This window comes from Rhamphochromis longiceps, linkage group LG8 (genome assembly GCF_057381845.1).
Source record: "Rhamphochromis longiceps isolate RC_006_pf linkage group LG8, R_longiceps_female_GT1.1, whole genome shotgun sequence".
Taxonomy (NCBI): domain Eukaryota; kingdom Metazoa; phylum Chordata; class Actinopteri; order Cichliformes; family Cichlidae; genus Rhamphochromis; species Rhamphochromis longiceps.
In genome coordinates, this window is record NC_140564.1 from 14,408,001 (window position 1) to 14,429,136 (window position 21,136).

General features: G+C 41.6%; 2 protein-coding genes across 2 annotated transcripts in view; one reads left to right on the forward strand and one right to left on the reverse strand.

The window, feature by feature from the left end:
* shisa9a (shisa family member 9a) overlaps window positions 1-6,765 on the reverse strand; it is a 57,433-nt gene extending 50,668 nt beyond the window's left edge. Inside the window, exons 1-2 of the mRNA XM_085415885.1 lie at window positions 5,896-6,765; window positions 4,585-4,691 (exon numbers count right to left, since the gene is read on the reverse strand). Of these exons, the coding sequence (XP_085272011.1) occupies window positions 4,585-4,691; window positions 5,896-6,410 (622 nt within the window). The 5' untranslated portion in view covers window positions 6,411-6,765. The remainder of the gene's footprint in view (window positions 1-4,584; window positions 4,692-5,895) is intronic.
* A 2,119-nt stretch (window positions 6,766-8,884) lies between these two features.
* Window positions 8,885-21,136, forward strand: part of cpped1 (calcineurin-like phosphoesterase domain containing 1) — a 58,037-nt gene continuing 45,785 nt past the window's right edge. Inside the window, exons 1-2 of the mRNA XM_085415892.1 lie at window positions 8,885-9,094; window positions 17,401-17,619. Of these exons, the coding sequence (XP_085272018.1) occupies window positions 9,031-9,094; window positions 17,401-17,619 (283 nt within the window). The 5' untranslated portion in view covers window positions 8,885-9,030. The remainder of the gene's footprint in view (window positions 9,095-17,400; window positions 17,620-21,136) is intronic.

Below are 21,136 nucleotides of genomic sequence, written 5' to 3' on the forward strand. Positions count from 1 at the left end.
CTTAAACTCCTCCACTTTGGACCTTGTTCTTAGAGTGGCCATTCCACTCTTTTCTGACTGAGAACCATGGCCTCAGACTTGGAGGTGCTAATTCTCATTCCAAGCAACACACTTGGTCAAAAACTACCTCAGTGCGAGTTAGAAGTCCTCACTCGGTGAAGCTGACTAGACCACTTCATCCATGAAGGATTCACCAAATCTGACACCCTCCACAGCTCAGTTCCTACCATAAAAATAGAATCAGTGACAAAGTTCAGCCCCTGTGATGTCCAACACCTCCAACACATTGCAGACTCCTTTTTTGGAAACAGAAAAACAAGTCCATCTTCAAACTGAAATAAGTTAAAAAGCATATTGCCAAAAAAAAATAGGTAACTTCTTATTTAATTGTACGTATAAAAATATCCTCTAAACTTGCTTCTGCGAGTATGACAGAGCAAAGTCAAGTTAAAAATGGGACAATTTTTTACTCAGTGGTTTGGATCAAAGAGAACTAACTGCAGATGTAGTGGAAGCTTTCCTGTCACTCCAGCCGGCTATGAGCCTAAAAGACAAACTCGGGGATGGAACCTCGACTGCGCTTTTCCCGCCTGTTTGAACACAAGGACAGAAGCTGAGCTTCAAACGGAGCCCAAGCTGGAGTGACGCCTCACAGATAACTACCTACAGCTCTGTCATTTTCTCTTTCACAGCCTCTCTTTGCTTGTTTCTACGGCCCGCACGTAGGTTCACTAGCTGAGGCTCTGCTTTCGGATCTGGCACTCTGCAATCAGATGTGACATGCTGAAGGCTCGGATGACAGCTGCGAAGACAAGGTCACACAGTCACCTACTTTTAACGAAGGATACGTACGACTCCTCTTGACAGACTTGTGCAGCACTTGAAAAACACATTTACGTGCTGCCTGCATACACACTGTACGCCTGCGCGCACCTTCATTCACTCACACACAAACTCGTACACACACTCACAGTCACAACGCGGAGCCGGAGCATTTTGCAGATGGGGGTCTTTTCTCGTGCCTGTGCAATCTCAGAAGCAATTACCTATTAAAATTTCATCCTTCATCCTTCCAGAATGTTTAGGAAAAGATTATAACTACTGGGAAGGTAATTAAGCCAGCAAATGGGGAGCTGCATTGTGAATACTGAGAGATATGTATGTTGTGTTTGTGTGTGAGTGTGTGCTTTATCTTAATAATACCAACAGTGATGCCCACCTAAAGCTCTTGAGTGTGTTATCCCAAATGACAAGAGAAAGAAGTCACAAGGATCGCTGCTGTTTTACGGTAAAACTTCACAACTAACGTCTTCATTAAGTGGAACAGCAAAGGTCGCAACTATGTCAAATGTAGACAACATGGCCAGTAGAAAGCTCTGTCATTCATCAGTGATCTTTGCCTTTGTACGTCTGGATGTTGCCACTGAGATCATTTGACTCGTCGCACGCTCAATCATCCAGGTAAGGAAATCTGTTCATGTAGACAGCAGGATTTCATGTTCAGTAGGAGGAAACACAACATAAAGATGAATAGGTCCCTTTTTATGGTTTTCTCCTCTTTCTTGTCCTTACTTTCCCCTCTTTTTTCCTCATCCCTCCCCTCTTTGTCTCTTTGATGCTACAAGAGGAGCCTTTTAAGGATTCAAACAAAGTCTCCATTTTTTTTTTTTTTTTTTTTGCGGGGGGATGAAAAAAAAGTCAACAAACCTGCCCATCTGGGTAATTTATAGGTTGGTGGGTTCTGGTTCAAGAAGCAACCTCAATCTCCATTTTTAATATGCAGGATTGGGGGTGGACATAATAAACAGAAACCCCGGACTTGTGTGTTGCTGATTGATTCTGGGTGTTTCACACTTGTGTGGGATATTCCTCAAATAGACTGAACCTTATAAATGATACAGCAGTGGCGGTCATCAATGATTCCTTCACAGACAACTGGCATTCTGGCTGTCACACAGGAAAAAGGAATTTCTCTTCTGTTAAATAAACAAAGGAGACCTGCCAGACCAGGTTCAATCATGCCATTAATAGGGCAATCTGGCCATAAGCTATAATCAATAAGTGCTTTTGCACTAAAATAGATTTTCCAGCACAATCTTTCGCTATATTTGAGCAGACTCGCTTCATGTGCACAGAGTGCATGACAGTCCCTTTAACCCGAGTACTTATCTTTACATTGCAATTACCACTGTCTTCAGTCTTCCTCTTCTTCTTCTCCTTCTTCCCTCCATCTGTCCTTCACATTCACAGTGACACTTGTAATGATAAATCGCCTTGCCCTTTTTCAATCTATTTATCTTCTGTTAATCATTTAAATAAGAATAACACGTTGAGTAAATCCATACCTAATTCACCTCCATTCCTGCAACCCTAATAAATCGACTGCAATGCTTATGGAAGTTTGAGGGAGGGGTCCGTAAACCAATCAGGTGGTTGTCGTGTGTAGGGGGGGGGGGGGGGGGTCCTGGCAGATCGTGGAGGTTAATAACATTCCACATGATTACCCACAAGCCAGAGGATTAGAAGGTTAAGGGGAGCGGGTTCCACATTGCAAATAATAATCGCTATTTCACAGCCGTGTCCTCCTGGCCACTTAGGTGATAGGCCACCCAGCTATCTCTTCTCTCCCACAGTGTGGACAGGGAGAAAAAAAAGGACTCCAGTGGACCCTGACACCTACTGAAAGTGTTATTCATCTCTTTTCATGGAAGCCCTTTTAGGACTCCCACCTCCCTCCCCCGAAAAACGACCCTTTTCTTTTTAAATAAAGAAATCAATGCAACCTTCTTTTTTTTTTAATTCTTTCTCCACACATTTTTCTATGAGATGTGTTCTCATCACGATGTTGATGGCATCTGTGGGTGTAGCGCTTCACGCTGAGTGGGGTTATGTCACCCTGTCGTTGCAGGATTGCGCATTTATCTCATTCTCCCAAACAGATGCAGGCATTCGCACCCCCTGACCGCTGCCTTTGATGCGGACGTCCTGATTCATTAGCAGTCATTTGTAACTGTGACGTGTCACGCGTTTAAAGATGTAAAGAGAAAGGAGTGAATTAGGAATGTATGGATACTGCTGTCTCTGTGTTCAATAATAATCAAGCACCCTTTTATCTTAAACAACTCATAGTACCGCATCACCCCAATAGATCTCCTCTCTCTCAGTGTGCTGGTTTACTTAGAGTATTAGAAAGTAGAACGGGAGGCAGGCCTCTCTTATGTGGGACCAGCTTCCAGAACCCAAACTGGGAGTTGTGGAACCAGCTCCCAGCTTGGGTTCGGGAACTAGACACCCTCTCCACTTTTAAGATTGGACTTGAAACTACTGTCTTTTTTGATAAAGCTTCTAGTTACGGCTGACTCGATTGACTCTGCACCCTCTCTTAGTCCTGCTGCAACAGGTTTAGGCTGCTAGAGGAGGCTCTTTTTTTACTTTTGTAAAAACTTTAGAAATCAAGTGTAAATGTCAAATTTGATGGAATAAATTGTCTTTCTGGACTCACAAAAGTATGGAGATGCACGCAAATGCACAAAAAGGCAAGGCTTCTGGATGTGTGAGGATTTCAGCTTCCAGTCAGTTATAATGCTACAAGGTGCCATTCGCGTATAACTAGATAATAAGAATGAGGCAGAGGGAACTCTGTGTCACTCTGTGTCTCTGTGCTGAATACCAGACTAGATTTGTTACTTTGTTTTGGCATAAAAAGGTGACGCAATTTTTAAGTGAGCCCAAATGCTGTGTGCTGTCCCTGTATGTGTTATATGTCATCTACTGTACTCTCTGCCCTGCATGCATTTATGTACGAATGTGCGGGTTTTGTGCACATTCATCTCTTTGGTCTTCGATGTTCTAAAAGCAAATAAGCTTGATACTGTAGCAGCCCACGGGACACAGAAGAAATAGATGGCATTCATACGCTTTGTATTATACCCTCCCTACACACACACACACACACACACATATGTAAACAGACAACCACCACCACTACTTCCTCTTACACACACACTCCCACTTGCCTCTTTCTCTCATTATATCATGTGGGCATGAACCAAAATAAAACGGTGAATAACGGCTGAAAAGACAGGGAGGTATTCTCTTTCTAGGCTGTTATGAAATGGATGGATATCTGGCCAGTGTGAGATAAAACAAAAGCCAGTGCTGTCATTTGAAACAAAAACAAAAAAAACACAGAACAAGCCCTGCAGGGATGTGCGTTTTCTCTCAACGTTTATGGTCGTGTCTTTTTCTTTTTTCTTTTTTTTAAAAATGGATTTTCCGACTCTGCACCATCGGCCAGATACGAGGCTGCTTTCAAGGCTGCGACGACTCACTTGATCCCAAACTCTCACATCCTTCCATCACTCCGAATGACTTCGCAGAGGCTCTCTGACACCAACCGGCATCCACTCAATCTCGCTTTAAATAAGCAGCTTTTTAAAAAAAAAAAAAAAAAAATGCATTTGCTGACACGCATACGCACTCCACCCACGCCTCCATATGCTGCTTTAACTTATACACACAGTTCACAACAACCAATAATGAGCTGTCCAGAACTGCCAGAAGAAAAAAAGAAAAAAAACTCACGGATGTTTGTGGCCCTGGCGACATAGTGCTGCGAATGCATCCCTAGGGCCTCTTCCCCGCGATACTGCTCACCTGGACACCCGCCCTGCAGCACATTGGCGACGACCCTGTCAGACAGAGAGATGGATGAGGCGTGCAGACATGAGGAACTGTGCATGACATGGCTAATTTAATTATTCAGTTCGACTGTACCGGTGCACACTGTCGTTTCAGCTGCACCTCACATTATGAGGTGCAGCTGACCAGAAAAATTAGTTTCCACGATGAGTGGAAAAGATTTCCTTTCAGTTGTTCCCTTTTATTTATTTATTTTTACTGTAATTATTGCACATTCACTCACACCTACTGAATTGCAACACTATGAAGGTGTAAAAACAAGCAAATGATCTCCAGTCAAGAGTGATACACAATGGAGTGCAATGCCACCTTACTCTACTGAAAGACACCCCTCCGCCCCTCACATGAGAGGAGAGCAGCTCATAATGTTACGCTGTGCCACAACAGATGGATAGACTGGAGTGGAAGGAATATGCGGTATCAGTTCCTGTTCATAAAGACTCTTAATAACAGAAGATGCGATACATTGCTCTTGTTGCCCGGAAACCACGTGTGTGAAGTGTAACATGCACAAGTTCATCTATGATGTTTTATGGCACGGATAGGTGTCAAATTAAAGGAAAATTTAGACTGAATGTGATGCCAAGGCCACCACGTGAAGCCAAAATAGCTTCGATGTTCTTTTTGCATGTTGGCCTTGGCTTGCTCTTCGCTCTCCAAGTCTTTGCTCTAGACCAAAATGAGCTAACCTCTAATTTGTGGACAACATTGGTCTGGCTTCTCGACACTTAGTTAGACTTTTCTATGACTAGATCACAACCTAAGACACATCATTTTGATACTCAGTGACCCAAACCTGTAGAAGAGCACTCTTATCGGGAAGAAAGGGGTTTGTCATAAGACAAAGGTGGTCAACTTTGCAGTAAGTCTTTCCACTAAAGGGAGACAAGGAGACCCCCACCCTAATGAAGAGGTCAAGGGTTTGAGTTTTTTCTTTAATTTAATTTCATAAATTTATGTGTGTTGTGTGTGTGTGTGGTGGTGGTGGTGGTGTGCTCTGTTAAGACGACAAGCACACGTCCACACGTTGCGCGCTCCAGATCATTGCGCGCGTAGGCTACTACTGCAAGTCTCTTTGTAAACAAGCGCACCGAGAGAATCGGGCAGAGAGGGAGGGAGGGAGGAAGCGGGAGATAGACACACACAGGTAGAAGAGAGAGAGAGAGAGAGAAACCAAGAAAGAAAGAGACCCACCTATACATATTCTCTCTCTGGGGTCGGTGCGCCTTTTCCAGCCCCAGCTTGGTGAAAATCCCCACAAGAGCCATAATCGCCACTACTCCACAAATGACGTAAACTATTAAGTTCGTCTTGTCTTTGGTGCTGTCGTGAGGCTTGTTCGTTTTCTTGTAGGGTGTCTGCCCGCTCTTCATCCACATCGGGGTGTCATAATTTGTACAGGTTTCCTGGTCGAGCCGCGACTCCTTGATGGAGCAGCAGAAGCGGAAGCCACAGGTACCGCAGCAGTACAAATACACGCCCGTTTTGCAGATGAACGGCGGGTCATACTGGCCCATCACGTCGTAGTAACCCCGACACCTTTCCTCCGTGTGCGGGGTCTGCTCGGACACGCTCTCCTCCGGCGTGGAGCCGTTCGAGGTGGCGATCATTACGAATCCCCCGAGCGCTCCTGGAATCCCGCCAGCCTTGCACACGAGAGCCATAAGTTTGAGCAACAAGAAGCAGGGGAGAAAGTGTTTCCCTCTCATTGTGCTCTCTCCTCCGTTCAACTTCGCGCGGAAACGAAAAGACCTGAAGAGAGGGGACAGGGCGCACGGTCATGATATGCCGAAAAGTCCAGAAATATCCGCGCTGATGAACATCTTTGCTCGCGTATCTTTATCCACAAACAAACGCGCGGAATAAAAAGCACAAACAAAACAAAAAACCCTATGTGGATTAAACTTGACTTAACTGAACTCCTCTCCAGCGAGTGCGCATTTAGACGCCTTTCCCAAAAGGTTTTTGTCTTTTTTATCAGGCTCAGATTTTGCGTTTTCGGGAGTGCATCACTTCACTCCTCTGTCTGTGCGCACTTACGCACGGGAGTAGGCAGAGACACAAGCTGCACCGAGGATGAGAGCGCAGTGAGCGAATAGAAGAGCCGAGGGTGGGAGAGCCTGGTGCGCACACACACACACACACACACACACACACACACACACACACACACACACACACACACACAAACGGAGAGGAGGAGGAAAACAGGGGGAGGGAGGGAGATTGCAAGGGCTGACTCCGAGGGAGAGAGAGAGAGAGCCTTTATTGTGAAATATTATGATAAAAGCGTCTATGCACATCACTATTACGCTCTGCGAGGAAAGTCGTGGGAGCCCCATTTTTTTTAATACTTCCAGTCGTAGGTTGCCATTGTTGGAGAAATCCTGAAATCACAAGTAGCTTAATGTGTTACAATAGGCAGCGGCTGGCAGAGCTTCTAAGAACAGGTGATACATTTTGAAACAACAAAAACAAAAAACCACACAACACCTATAGATCCCAGGGGACATCTATAGGAGACAGCAATCTGGCCCATCAAGACCATAACCAAGAGACACAACCCCGTAACGAGTGATATTCCACCACAGGCAAATGTCTCACTCTTGTGGTTTTTGCCAAAGGTGCTCGGAACAGAAAAATATAAAATGAAATTTTTTTAAAAAGAAAAATGTACGTATCTGTCTGCCTCGGAGCACAATCCTCACAATTTGTATCAATAAACCAGGCGAAACAAGAGAAATCTGAGAATTTGTTTCGGGAAAAGGGAAAATTCAATAATTTACCAAAAAATAGAGACACCCCCCCCCCCCCCCTCCAAAAAAAAAAAAACAACCAACCAACCAAACAAACAAAAAACAACACAAAACAAAAATAAAGTTATGAATGTTTTGGCTTGTACGGATATTAATCCACCCGGACTCTTGTAGAGTGAGTTTCCCAGTCTTTTCTTTGTGGCGCTCAAAGCGCAACACAAAGTAATTTTCTTCTATCTATCTATCTATCTATCTATCTATCTATCTATCTATCTATCTATCTATCTATCTATCTATCTATCTATCTATCTTTTATATATTATTTTAAACATATGTTCTCATTTAGATGTGTATGGACCCGACCGGACAGGGCAGGGCAGGAGGAGAACATGGCATCAGTGGATGCAAATGTAGTGTTTGCTTTGCTTGGATTCGTGGATCATGTGTGTGGGGCTGTGGGATCATTTTGGGAAGTTTTTTGTTTATGTCTATGTGCAGAAGATACTGCTGTTAGATGAAGGTTTGGGGGTTTAAGTTTGATTGGGGAAGGTGGCTGAATAATGAGTTAGATACTCCAATATATTTGAATGAATGAATGAATGAATGAATGAATATGACTAATTAATGGATGAACGAATTATTAACTTTACCAATTACTGACACAGGAGATGGATAAAGCCGATACCCAGACATGAAAATAAAAAATATCCATCCATTACTTGTTTCCTACTAGATTATGTAAATTCTTCAAATGCAATTCTTTTTCATCTCAAACAGATGCTGTTTCAAGTGAAAACTGCCTTCATTAAAGGTTAGGTGCAATGAAAAATCATAAAAATCGAATATATTTCCACATGCAAGCCCCTCTGTCACCTCTGATGATTCATTCTCTGGTTAAAAAACCGATTTCTAAAGGACCTTCGATGTATTCAAACTGTCTGGCAAGCAAGAAAAAAAACCTTTGATTTGCCCTTATTCAGCTAGTGTTAAAGTATGCAGACAATCAGCGCGGTGAGGAGGACGGGTGGACGTGGCTCTCTCCGTGGTTCTGAAAGACTCTATCCTCTGTCCAAGGTTCTTCTTTCGTGTGGTTTCTTATTTTGCCATTCTCACACACAGCTAAAACACGTAATGGTGTGGACGATGCAGATGTTTGCTTTGTAAAGGTTTATCGGAAGAAGATGCGAATGTTTGATGACTTGATCGATTTTTCCCCCTTTTGTTTTCTGATTTATAAACGATGAGTTGTGGCTAAAACGATAGCATAATTCTCTTTCTTGTCGTTGAAACTAGTTAAACAGTAAGCATGAAGGTTGTATCTGGTTTAAAAGTTTGCGGGAAAACCTGTTAAACTGACTTTTTTTTCGCTTGTACTTGCCTTAACTGGTAGTCACACTGGGGGCCGCTGCAGTGACGATCACATACACACTCACAAAAAGGCTGTTTAGTCGATCGCCGAGAGTCTCGGGTTTAGCTAGCCGCAGGAACAGCTGAGGAGAAGCATAACAGCTACATAACCATCCCACTCGGACCTGCCGGTTTGCTCTGGAGACGGTTTAACCAAGCGGGTGTTATGGCTGAGAGTGAGAATATCTTTCTCAAGGCAAAACACCGGACATTCAGCGGACTCACTGAAGGTAACTGACTGCCTTTAGCTTCTTTAGCTCTGCCGGCTAGCCAACTTCTGTGAGCTAACTTGGCAGCACCGGTGACACAGGTTGTTGGTGGCGACAGGTTAATATTCTGACAGAGGGAAAGCTGTCACTTAGGTTTGCGTAGCTTTCTTTTAACCAACAAGCTGACACTGTCAACCACAGGAAGACAGAGTGGCTAGCTAGCTAGCTAGCTCGTGTTTACAAAATTAAAAGTAGGGAGCGTGGCAATCTTGTTCTTGCAAAGAATCAAATCGGGGCAATCCATAAACACAGGGGTTGCGGCTATTTCGATTTGCATTTGTTTCTAACTCTGGTGCAGAAGAGCTACAGAGCTGAGTATTCATTCATGCACAACTTACAAATAAAACCCATGCTTGACTTCGGCTGCAGTCTCTAATTAGTCATTCATTTATAGCTAAATCAAGCCCTGTCCTGGAAGGTTTAGGCAGACTTCTTTCAGTCGAAAGTGTTTTCTGTGCCTCGGAAGAAACTGAGGGGTGTATTAGATTTAGATGGTTTACTCTTAAGTGGCAAAGTAGTCCTGCCGTTAAGATATTCAAATATTGAAAACATGATCACAGCGCCCACAGCTATGTGTTTATGAGCTGCTGCCCCTCCTGTTTGTTTTACTTTATTTAGCACCCCCTGCTGGAAGCAGGCTAGTATGAGGAAACTGGGGGACAAAAATTGAGATCTTCAGTATTTTATTATTTGCAGCCCATTCACTTTAATCTGAAATGGTCATAAGTTTTGTTATGTGGAGTCCACGCAGTGGCCGAAATCAGCGCGATTGGTGTTTGACTTTGCAAGAAGGCTGCTGCTTATCTCTGGGTGTGAGAGCACTGCCAGTTTCTTTTCTTTTAAAATATGCCATTCAAATAGACACATACCTGGCTTCACAGAGTAAAAACATTTTCACTATGAAGTGTCCTGAATCTAATAAAAAGGTTTATTTATTTATTTTAATGAGGTCAGTTAAATCTTTTGTATCTGTTAGTTATTCAGTACTCAGGGGCAGGACCAGCATTTTAAGGGACATATGTTTGCATATTGAACTTGCCTTTTTCCTTTGCCAAGAATATCCCATCCAAAGTTGATATTTTCAGGAAGCAAAATTCACATCAAAGCATATTTAAAGCTGGTGCAAAATTAAAAACTTTTCTGTCAAACAATGAGTTCAAAGATGTGAAAGTTTTTGGTTTTAGGAGGTTAGTTCACAGCTATAAAAGTGTACCTGAAGCATTTCAGTGGGTGGCTCCACGGTGTACTGGTTAACACATTCACCTTGCATGCAGAAGATCCCCAGTCTGACACCAGGAGGAATTGCAAACACAGTCTGAGAGGGTGGTGCAGGATAAATGGGAGGGTTTTGTCAGGAAGGGCATCCTGTGTAAAACAAATCTGTGCCAAGTCATGCAGATCTATTCACTGTGGTGACCCCTTGGGAAATGAGGTAGCGGGTAGAAGTACCAACAACTGAAACATTTCAGTGCCGGTGTCAATATTGACATTTCTGTCAAACTTATTTAAACATGGTAACCTAGCAATGCACTCTAATCCGGATTGGCTGGCACACCTTCTCCATACACTGGTCTTAAGTGGAATTTAGTGAAAGTACTTTCATTTTGCATATGCAAATATAAAATCATCATCAATAGGGGGCTTCCACATTTTACTAACCTTCTACTTAGTGGTTTTATTTATTTAGAGATGTTAGATCACTCTATTGATACCTGAGAGGAAGAGAGAGCCAGAGTGAGTGAGCTCTGACTTTGGGCATTACAGGGGCTGGATCTAATGGCACAATTTAATTCCACACCGTGGTCCTTCACCACACTAAATATCCCCTTTAGATTTAGTATGGGGGAGATTCAGGAGAGGAAAAATCATTAGAAAGTATGTGCTGTTTTATGTCACTCTCCATTTTTCTGTGGCCCCTGAGTACCCCCGGCCTCACACATCCACAGCTCCTCTCCCTGCTCTTGCAAACTTTTGAGGATTTTTCAAAACTGTGCAATGGGTGGTGTTTGGCTCAGAGCTGGGGGTCAAGTTACACTTTAAAATGCAGCTTTAGTCTTTATCCTCTCAAGAAGTAAAAATGCTGACAGACTGTCACAGCCCGCTAAGATAAAATTAGGCTTTTTCCACCAAACTTAAGGAGGACTTTTATGCTCATTTCCATATTTTTATTTGTGAACTGTTTGCATGAGTCACAGTTCGAAATGATGCTTATTTATCAAACAGTGGCAGCCCCTCACTGCTCTCTGTCTGAAACAAGCCTTAGCTCCCTTCCCCCAGCTTTTAAGCAATGGTACTATGCAAAAGTCTTGAGACACACACATTTCTTTATCTTTATGCAAGGAACATCTGCAAACATCCATGGGAAAATGGTATATAAGGAAAACAGTTTGTACAATTCTAACAAGCTTAAAAGTCCATATTTGGCAGTGTGTTTGAGATCATCCTCATGCTCAAAAATGAAGCTGTTGGAAGTCTGACACTTTCCAGATGGTATTGCATGGTGGATTGAAATCTGATGGTGCTTTTCTGCACTCATAATTCATCAGTTTTGACAAGAAACAAACACCTCTGGCTGAAATGCATTCCCAAACCATGATGCTCACTGCTTTATGTCTCTCCCTACCAACTCTGTACATGTTGATGGTGATTTGAACCAAACTTGGATTCATCACTCCACGAGACCTGTTGTAAGAGACTTTCAGTCTAGTTCTTGTATAATTTGGCATACCTCACCCTTCCTTAGGAATGGCTTCTTGACAAACATCATTGAATAGAGACTATTTCTGATGAGGCTTCAGTGAAGTAGATGGATGAACTGAAGGGCTAGGTCCCATGTCAGATCTTTGTTGGATTTTTGCTCTTTTGGATTCTTGGATTTGTTTCTTTTGGATACTGTTCATGCTGTAGATCAGGCACCATGTTCATTCACTCATGAGCTGCTGTAACATGAATCAAATGGCTGAATTGCCACCTCAGCATGCAGTCAGGTGCTATGGAGTCTTGCTAATGACTTGCTAATTTTATTCAGGTGTGTTGCAGCAGGGACACATGGAAAAGTTTCAGGACACCGGCCTTCGAGGACTGGAGTTTGAAACCCCTGCTGTAGATAGTCTTTTTTTTTAATGTCTGCTACTTTTGGCCTTTTTCCAGTTTCCTCAAAGTTTTGTATGGGCACACTGCACACCATGCCAACATATACCAAGTTTTTGGCTAATAGGTTTTTGGTTTTTGCAACAAACTGCTGGTGCCTCTCTCGAGCCATTCTCTTCAAGTTATTCCACTTAGCCTACAGCCTATTCCAGCTAACAGCCTATGGTAGTATTGTAGTTGTCCAAAGCACAACTTTGAATGCTGAAAGTCTCAAACGGTTGCTCAAGACCACTTTTTAAAAAAACCCAGAAAAGTCTGGCTCATTGGGAGCAAAATATGAAGACGTTAGGGATTGCTTAAGACTTTCACATTGCGTTCTATATATTGCTGAAAGTCTGGAAAAGATATATTAGGTGCTTCTAAATTTTGTTACATTAATATGGCCAGCCTCAGGTTGAATTCAAAATTCATCAACAGCACTCGCTGTGTAGTATAAGCTGAGATCAAGGCTGGGCTTGTTTGGATCGAGGCATTCTAAAATAATCGAGTTGATGATGATGATAATCATAAAAGCAAAATGTGTCATAAATGTCAATTACACCGAGTTCGTCATTGTTGAGATTTTACGAGTTTTCCTCCCAGGAGCAAGGCAGTTTTTGTTTTTCTTTTTTGTTGCTCTTTCTTTTCTTATCTTCGCTCGAGTTTCTCTGGAGGACAGAATTATCGCCGACTCATTTGGGAGAGTGATACATGGAGAGCATGTTAAACACAGGATGCTGAACAGTTACAAGCCCCCGCTGAGTGAGAGTGAGGGGATTTGTGCAGAATGCAGATGCGGGCTCTCCACGATGACAGAGCAGTGCATAACTACAGTGGTACTGCTTCCACGTCCTCCGGAAACTCGGCGAGTGGAGTAGAAAGCTGTTGTTTACACCTGCTCTTAGTATCTGTCTGTTTCGGGGGAAATGGCGAGCCTCCGTTTCCATATTACTTTGGCGGGCGTCCTTCATGTCACGCCTTGTCATTACCATCAGCCAAGCCTCACTGAGTGTCTGCTTGTCTCTTTTCATGGAAAGGTGGGCACTGTTTGCCTTGTAAATGAATATTTGAGAGTGACTAGATTGTAGGGCCCTTCTGTTGCGTAATATCAGGATTATGTAAAACACTTGTTCTTTGCCATTCATCCTCTAACGTGTATCTCGCTGTTAATTATTTAGCATTGGTTACTCACAGGGAGAGAGCACGTACGTCTCTTCCCCGCCGACGAGGTTTAATTCCCAGTCCTACATCCTGATCCACGTCGGTTTTAACTAATCAAGTGTTGTGCCAATTCCAAGAATGAATATGATGAGGTTTTCACAGCAGGCCTTCCACTGATAAATGAGTAATGCTGTGGTCACACCTAATTCATGAAGCTTTAATGTTTCTGCTCATTACATTTTTTTATTTTTTATTTTTTTTAAAGCATCATGTAGTTTATTGGTATAGAAACACCAATGTTTACTGTAGATGTAACCAGTAGTTGATACCCAGGAGATAGCAAAACGATTTGAGTGCATATTAGAGCTGGGCGATAGAACGATAACGATATGTATCGCGATATAACTTTTTCTCGATAGAAAAATTAAACTATCGCGATAGACCTCGCCGCTCTTGTCCTCTTAAAAAAAAAAAGAAAAAAAAAAAGAACAGCCAATCCAAATTAAGTAGCGCAGAGCCGAACCAATCACAGCCGCAGCGTCACGTCACGTGACTTGTTACGTACAGCACAAGTGCCAAGCCGCACATGTGTATTTGTTTGGGAAGCAGCCAGCCACCGTACCGCCCGGGTAATGGAGGAAATGAGTGTGCCGACTAGAGAAATCAACCGAGCGTGACCGAAGGTTACCGAAGAGAAAACAGATGATGGTTCCAATGCCGGAGAGATTGTCGAACGGAAGAGCAACAGAAGTTCCGTAGTGTGAAGGTATTTTGGCTATTTCAAGTCTGACAAAAAACAGAGTAGCGTGCACTGTAAATTGTGCCGAAAGCAAGTCTGGAAATACAATAAACTGGTGCATGCGCTACGTCCACACGTACCCGGGTATTTTTGAAAACGCAGATTTTTCTATGCGTTTGCACCTTTCGTCCACACGTAAACGGCGTTTTTGGTCACTGAAAACGAAGATTTTTAAAAACTCCGGCCAGGGTGGATATTTTTGAAAACTCCGTTTTTGCATTTACGTGTGGACGAGAAAAACGGAGAAAACGCAGCGTCAAAGGTGTGCGCATTTTTTGACGTCACACTGTGCGCCACGTTATTGTTTCGGTGAAATGAATTTCTACAATACTGTTACTGTTAATTCTACTCTCTGCAGTGTTTAAATGCTTACATATACACACAGTTACTGTCCCTCCACACATACGACTCTGTTCTGCTTCTATGCCCCAGCTTTGTTTACTTTTTCCCACCGAGGCTTCTAGACTTCTGATTGGCCAACATTTCTGCACGGTTAGGAATCTAGCGCCACCTGCTGCTTTGGCATGTTCATAGCAGCGTTTTCACTTCATTTCTCCCTTTATGTGTGGACGGGATTATTTTTTAAAACGAAAACGGAAAATCTTCGTTTTCAAAAATACCCGTGTACATGTGGACGTAGCCTCAGTCTCTGACTGGAAGCGCTAATTCATCATTCGGCTTTTGTCAGACTAAAGTAACTGTTAAAACTGTTTGAAAAGCTAAGCTATACAACAAGGAGAGATTGAGAATTTCCTTTCAGTTCTCAGTTTATTTGATATTGACAAAAGTTAGTCAGTTTTGTCTGTTCTTCTGTAAAACAAACTAAGATTTATTTTTAGAATTAATATTTTGTTTCTAAGTGGAATTGACAATTTAGTCTGTTTCATTTGTTCTATTTTGAAACTTAAACGCTTTAGCGGCTGCCTTTTGTGTAGTTTGCAATATTTGCCTTTATTTATCTGAAAAAGTCTCATGTTCCTTAAGTACATCTACCCTGTTGAACTTATTATGGGAAATAAATATTTAAAAACAAGCTGCTGATTATTTCACATTTTACTTGTGAGCAACGGCACATTTAAATCTTACAAATATAGTTATTTGGCTTATATCGTGATAGATATCGTTATCGCCTGAAATGAAAAAAACATCGTGATATGAAAAAAATCTTATATCGCCCAGCTCTAGTGCATGCATATATATATATATATATATATATATATATATAAAAATTAGTGGGGGGGGGGGGGATTCAATTAAAAATGTAAACTTTTGTTTTGTTTTTTATTTATCAGCTTGTCTTCTCATTTTGCAACAGCTGAAGCTTCCAGGTAAACCAGTGTAGGCTGTTCAGATAGATGGATATTTAGTTCAAGACAGTGCAGGTCATTGTTTGCAGATACAGACTACTCAAAAAGAAAAATTAGATTCAGTTAAGCTTCAGGGGTATTGCAGACTGACTCAGTTTTGTTGTCATTTTATTGTGGTTTTTCACAAACCCATGTGGCTTTGAAGATGGCGACTGACAGCAAGTGGGCAAAACCTTGAGGACCATCTTTGAAGCAACCGCTTAAATGCAACAGTATCACATGTTCATATGCAAACAATGCTTTTGATTGTACTGCAGTATTCAACCACTGTTTACTTGGTGTGCTTGTCACTACCAATGCATGCCATCTCAGAGGTCCTCAGTTGGTTTCAGGTCCTGTTGTCAAGCAGATAAAATGGATTCACAAAAGTTTGTGCTTACTAACAGGACAGATTGATATCCATGAAGTTAAGCTGAATTCGTGTTATGCTGTCATGATACAGCGTTCCCTTAATTTGTTTTTTGAGTGTTGCAATTAGAAGAGGTAATTTGTTCACTAGCTGGTGGTTTCAAGATGGCTTTTTGAAACCACCTCGTGCACACACTGTTTACTGCCTCAAATGTATTTGGTTAATGGAACTCAAGCAACAAAGTGGAGGATACACAGAAATCTAAAGGACTGCACTTGATTTTTGTAGTGATTTGCACTCACTAGTGCTCTAACTGTGTGTTACAAACTGAATAACAGAGCTCTGGGCACACAGTGAGTCCCAGGAGAGAGAACACAAGGGGTTCACAGTTTTTAACATCTGAACTATAACCTCGTTCATATGCCGCAATGAATAATCCGACCTTGTAAACTGTAGTTAACGGACAAAATAGATGGATTTTAGCTGATCAGTTGCAGCTGTTCAGTCATTAAAATTTTCTGATTCTTTAGTTAGTTCTATTTCTTATTATATTTCTATGTGAAACAGTAGTCTTACAATACACAATAGCTAACCTGACAGTGTAGGTTTTGTATCTTAAAAAATCCCTAGTGCTGTGGCCCCAGCGGGAGAGTGATTTAGGCCTGGTGTGCTGCTGGGCTTCAGTACTATAGTGAAAACACTGTTATTTTTTGAGATTAGTCATTTGCTTTGCTGCACTAATTGATTCTTTTTTTTCTTTTTTGGAGGGGGATTCACCAGAGAGCTCAGCTTATCAACAATTTTTATATATATATATATATATATATATATATATATATATATATATATATATATATATATATATATATATATATATATATGTACAGTGCTGTGCAAGCATCTCAAACCACCCCTCACTTATTTACTTCCAAGGAGCCAGACTTACCTGTATTTCTTTTTTAAGTTGTCATTGAGCAGTAGTTCTTCAGACTTTATGAAGGTCTTTCAAAGTTTTTCTTTGGATGTTGGCAGCTTTTTCACTCATTTTCAGTCCAGTTCTTGGTCTCGACCAATTTCACAGGAATGTTTTTCTGTTTATTTGTTCTGTGAATCCTCAGTTATTTAAAAAAAAGCATCTATTCTCAAAGGATGAATCAGACAACTTCGCAAAGATCTGTTAGTAGATTTTTTTTTTTTTTTTTAAAACAGACATAACACAAAAGCACATAATTTGCTCTGTATTTCTTAGTTGAGTCAGCAAATAATACATGAGGTAACAGTTTAAGAGGCATGAAATAGTATTTTTGCAGTTGATTCCCATGAGTTGTTAGCATCAAACTTACATGTTTTGGCATGCTGTGCAGTGTGTCCTGAGTGGAAGACAAAAGAGTGGCACTCCTAAAAGCTGTCTAACCTGCATTGTCTTTTAGCTAAAAGAAGCTTTATTCTGTTTTCGTTTTAGACGCAGAGCACAAATGGACTGGACCATTTTTCTTCATCCAAGCTGCAGACCCCCAGCTTGGGCTTATGAAGGCCTGGAGGGACGGCGACTGTGACGGCGGGGGGGAAGAATGGGCTGAGGAAGTGGAGCTCACTAAGCAGGCCGTGGAGGCCATTAACCAACTCAGACCCAGGCCGAGATTCATGGTGCTGTGCGGCGACTTGGTCCACGCCATGCCAGGTAGGGGTTAGAGCACAACAAAGAAACATTTACAGTTCTTTAAAAATGTTGCAAGGTTACTAAATGATTGTGTTAGTGGTGTAATATTTTATAAAAATGAAGAGGTAGGCTTGACAGTTTTTCACACGGTAAAGTTTTACCGGGCAGTCTTTGTCATTTTTCAAGGATTCAGAGATTTTTCAACAGGTGTTTAGGGAAAGCACAGAGCGTCCTTCCTGCTGTTCCTTCGTAATGAAACTCTGAAGTGCATCGCCTTTCGCTAAACACTAAATTACTTTTAACTTAACTGAGCGAAAGCACAACAGCCAAAAGAGGGAAAAAAAGGAAGCCACAGCAGCGATGAGAGGTTCCCAGTGGATGTACAGCCATATGGACAGGAAAAACAAGATAGCAGCATCAACCAGTCTGACTGCCAATTATCTGCGAATGTTTGGGGACATAATGTGAACTCACAGATGCCGAACTGCATGAGATTTAGCTCCGCTTAGCCTCTTATGGTCTGACCAGATTATACAGTATCGGTCCTGGGAGTGCTATCCCATCGCATCTGGGATGTCACTCCAGCCTGTTCAAAGGCTGCACGTATTTCAAAGTGTTCAAAATGTCTTTCCCAGGTTACAGATAACAGCATGTTATTGAGAACCACACGCTGTGATTTCATGCACTGAACAGCATTTCAACAATACAGCTTGCTTCATACTTCATTTGGTAATTTTCTCTGTACGTATTTGTTGAGGAAAGAATACAAACTAAATGACTTCGTTAAGATGTAAGTGATCCGTCTAGACTGTTTTGGTCTAAGTTGATGTGAGACGTCTGCCATTTTGGCATCTTTGAAGCAGATGTGAAGAACAAGGGGTGGATCCGACTAGGCAACTGAGGGACACTGAATACTAATACCCTGCTTTATTGTCCTTTTTGACTATTGGGAACCATAAGCCACAAAATGAACCTCATTTTGTATTTAGTAGGGTTTGAAAGTAGTGTTTGAGACGATCGACTCTGCAATAAAGTGCTTATTGAGGTAATAAAAAAAGGGCTCTTGAAAGTCTTCCCATAGACTTTCTTATTGTACCCACAAGAGTCGCCCCCTGCTGGCTAATTCTATTTCATGGTGCACTGTGCTTTTCTGTTTTGACAAGATTCTCAACACCACTGTCTGAAACGTAACCCCAAACCATGACAGAGCCTCCACTGTGTTTTACAGATGGTTGTAGACACCCACTGTTGTATCACTTTTTCCTTTTCTTTTTCACTTTTTCAGTTTTCTGAGTTTTTTAGGGACGTGCACAACATGCTGAGAGGCTCCATATTCAATGTTTTCAGCTACTTTGGGATTCTTTGGGAGACAAAGAAATATGTTTTGTGAAAGGCTGTCAGAAATAAGGATTCTGCACAGTTATGTGAGGACACAGCATTGTAGGGCTGCTCGATTATGGCAAAAATGATAATCATGATTATTTTCACTGAAATTGAGATCTCGATTATTTGACGATATTTATTTAACAATAACAATGTATTGAATAATGGCTTTAAAGATTGTCAAAAAATAGTATAAAATAGTGTGCAAATACTGATAACAGTGCAAATGTTTGCAATATAAAAAATAAATGAAAAATGTAAATATCTATGTTTAGTGAACTTTGCAGTGTTGCTCTGTGGTGCAGCTACGACACCGTAGCAAAGTTTACACACTATGTCTACTTGATCCACGTCTGACTCCACGAACCCATAATGTTTCCACACCACTGAAGGGTTTTTTTTACCTCTCTTTTCAACCAACGGCAGTCACTCTCCTCTCCAAATAACTTCTGCTTAGCTTTCCGAGCTTCCCTCTGTTAGCTCCTCTTAATTGTTGTGATGCCTGTTCGAAACGCAGAGAGGTGCGCTCGATTTGCCACACGGAGCAGCGCGAGAGTAAAGCACGAGGGAGGTGCTAATAATCGGCTCAGTCCTTTTTAATGATCGTTGAAAGCCCAGATCGTAATTTCGATTAAAATTCGATTAATTGAGCAGCCCTACAGCACTGGTTCACCAATCATTTCATTGGAATGAAAATGAGTGAAAAAGCAGCAAATGTCCAAAGGAAAAGGTCTGAAAGACCTTCAGAAAGCCTGGAGAACAATTGCTCAGGACCACTTTAAAAAAAATTGCAACTCAGGCTCTCAGAAGAAAGTGTGAAGAAATGAGGGATAGTTCAAGGTTTTTTTTCACAGTTCTGTATAATGTAAACTGTGTGCTTATATTTGCCTTTATAAGCTGAAATGTTACTCAGTTTAAAACAGCTGCTGCATTGTGATCTAAACTGTGAACATATCGTTTCGGTCTGATGTTTGACTGGTGTTACTGTACGAAACAGGCAGATCTGACTCTACTTACACTTCTCCCACTGTGGGTTTTAACTTATGATATGAGGGAAGCCTCGACATCCCCGATAAGTCCCTTTAACCCAGTATGAAATACATCAGTCACAATGGTAAAACAGTTATGCTTTTTCTGTTAATCATGGTCACAAAGAGTGCAGGGCTCACCTGACCTGAAAAATCAGCACATGTATGCGTCTCTGCTAATATTAAAGTGGCAACTGCCAAGCATATAACAGACATGTTTTTTTCAAATTCAGACTCATTTCCCATGTGTGGTTATTAGTTATGTGTGAGTGAACATGTATATCATAGTTTGTCTTGAGTTTTAAACCCACCCCATGCAGCACCTTACATCTGTGTCCACTGCTCTAGATGTTTTCAAGAGAAACAGAGTTTTGTGATATTTATGCAAATGTTGAATGTAAACGCATATATATTGAGATAACCCTGCTCTAATTCATTTATTCCACGAAGAACATCAGCTTTGGGACTGTTCAGCCTCAGAATAGTTTTCACTGAGGTAGGTTTGAGCATTAGCTTTCTTCTGTTTCCCAGCCAGAGTCTGTAAACAACGTATTCCCATTTGACAGTAGCTGATATTTATCTATGAAAAGCAGAAGGTTTCTGTCTGTTCTCACGATGCTGATGCTGATTAGGATTTCGGCTATCGATCAGACCAGACAGGCTTTAAATTCTCGCCCAATTTAAAGGAATCCGTGCGAGAAAGATGCCGCTGTGTTGCGGTGCTACGACTCTTGCAGCTTGAAGGCAAAAGAAAAGAAAGAAAGTTAGTTCTGCCCATGAAGTCTAGTTTGAACACATCAGACCCCCCTGTGACAGCATGCAGTATTTATCTATAAAAAACACCTGGGTGCCTTCAAGCTATTTGCAGGAAGAGAAGATTTTTCTTTCACTTTTTTTTTATTTTTATTTTTTTAGTTGAATTATTCAGTAGAAGTCTGCTAGCTGCAAATGAAGGTTTGTTAGGCTATAAACAGTATATGTGAATGGGCTGCACTTGATTCTGTCTCTGTCCTATTCTCTGAGGTAAAGATTGTAGCTATCTTGTAAGCAGCACAGCAAACCTGTGAGTGTGTGTGTGTGTGTGTGTGTTTGCCACAGTGGCAGCTGGTTCCCCCCAATCCTGTCAC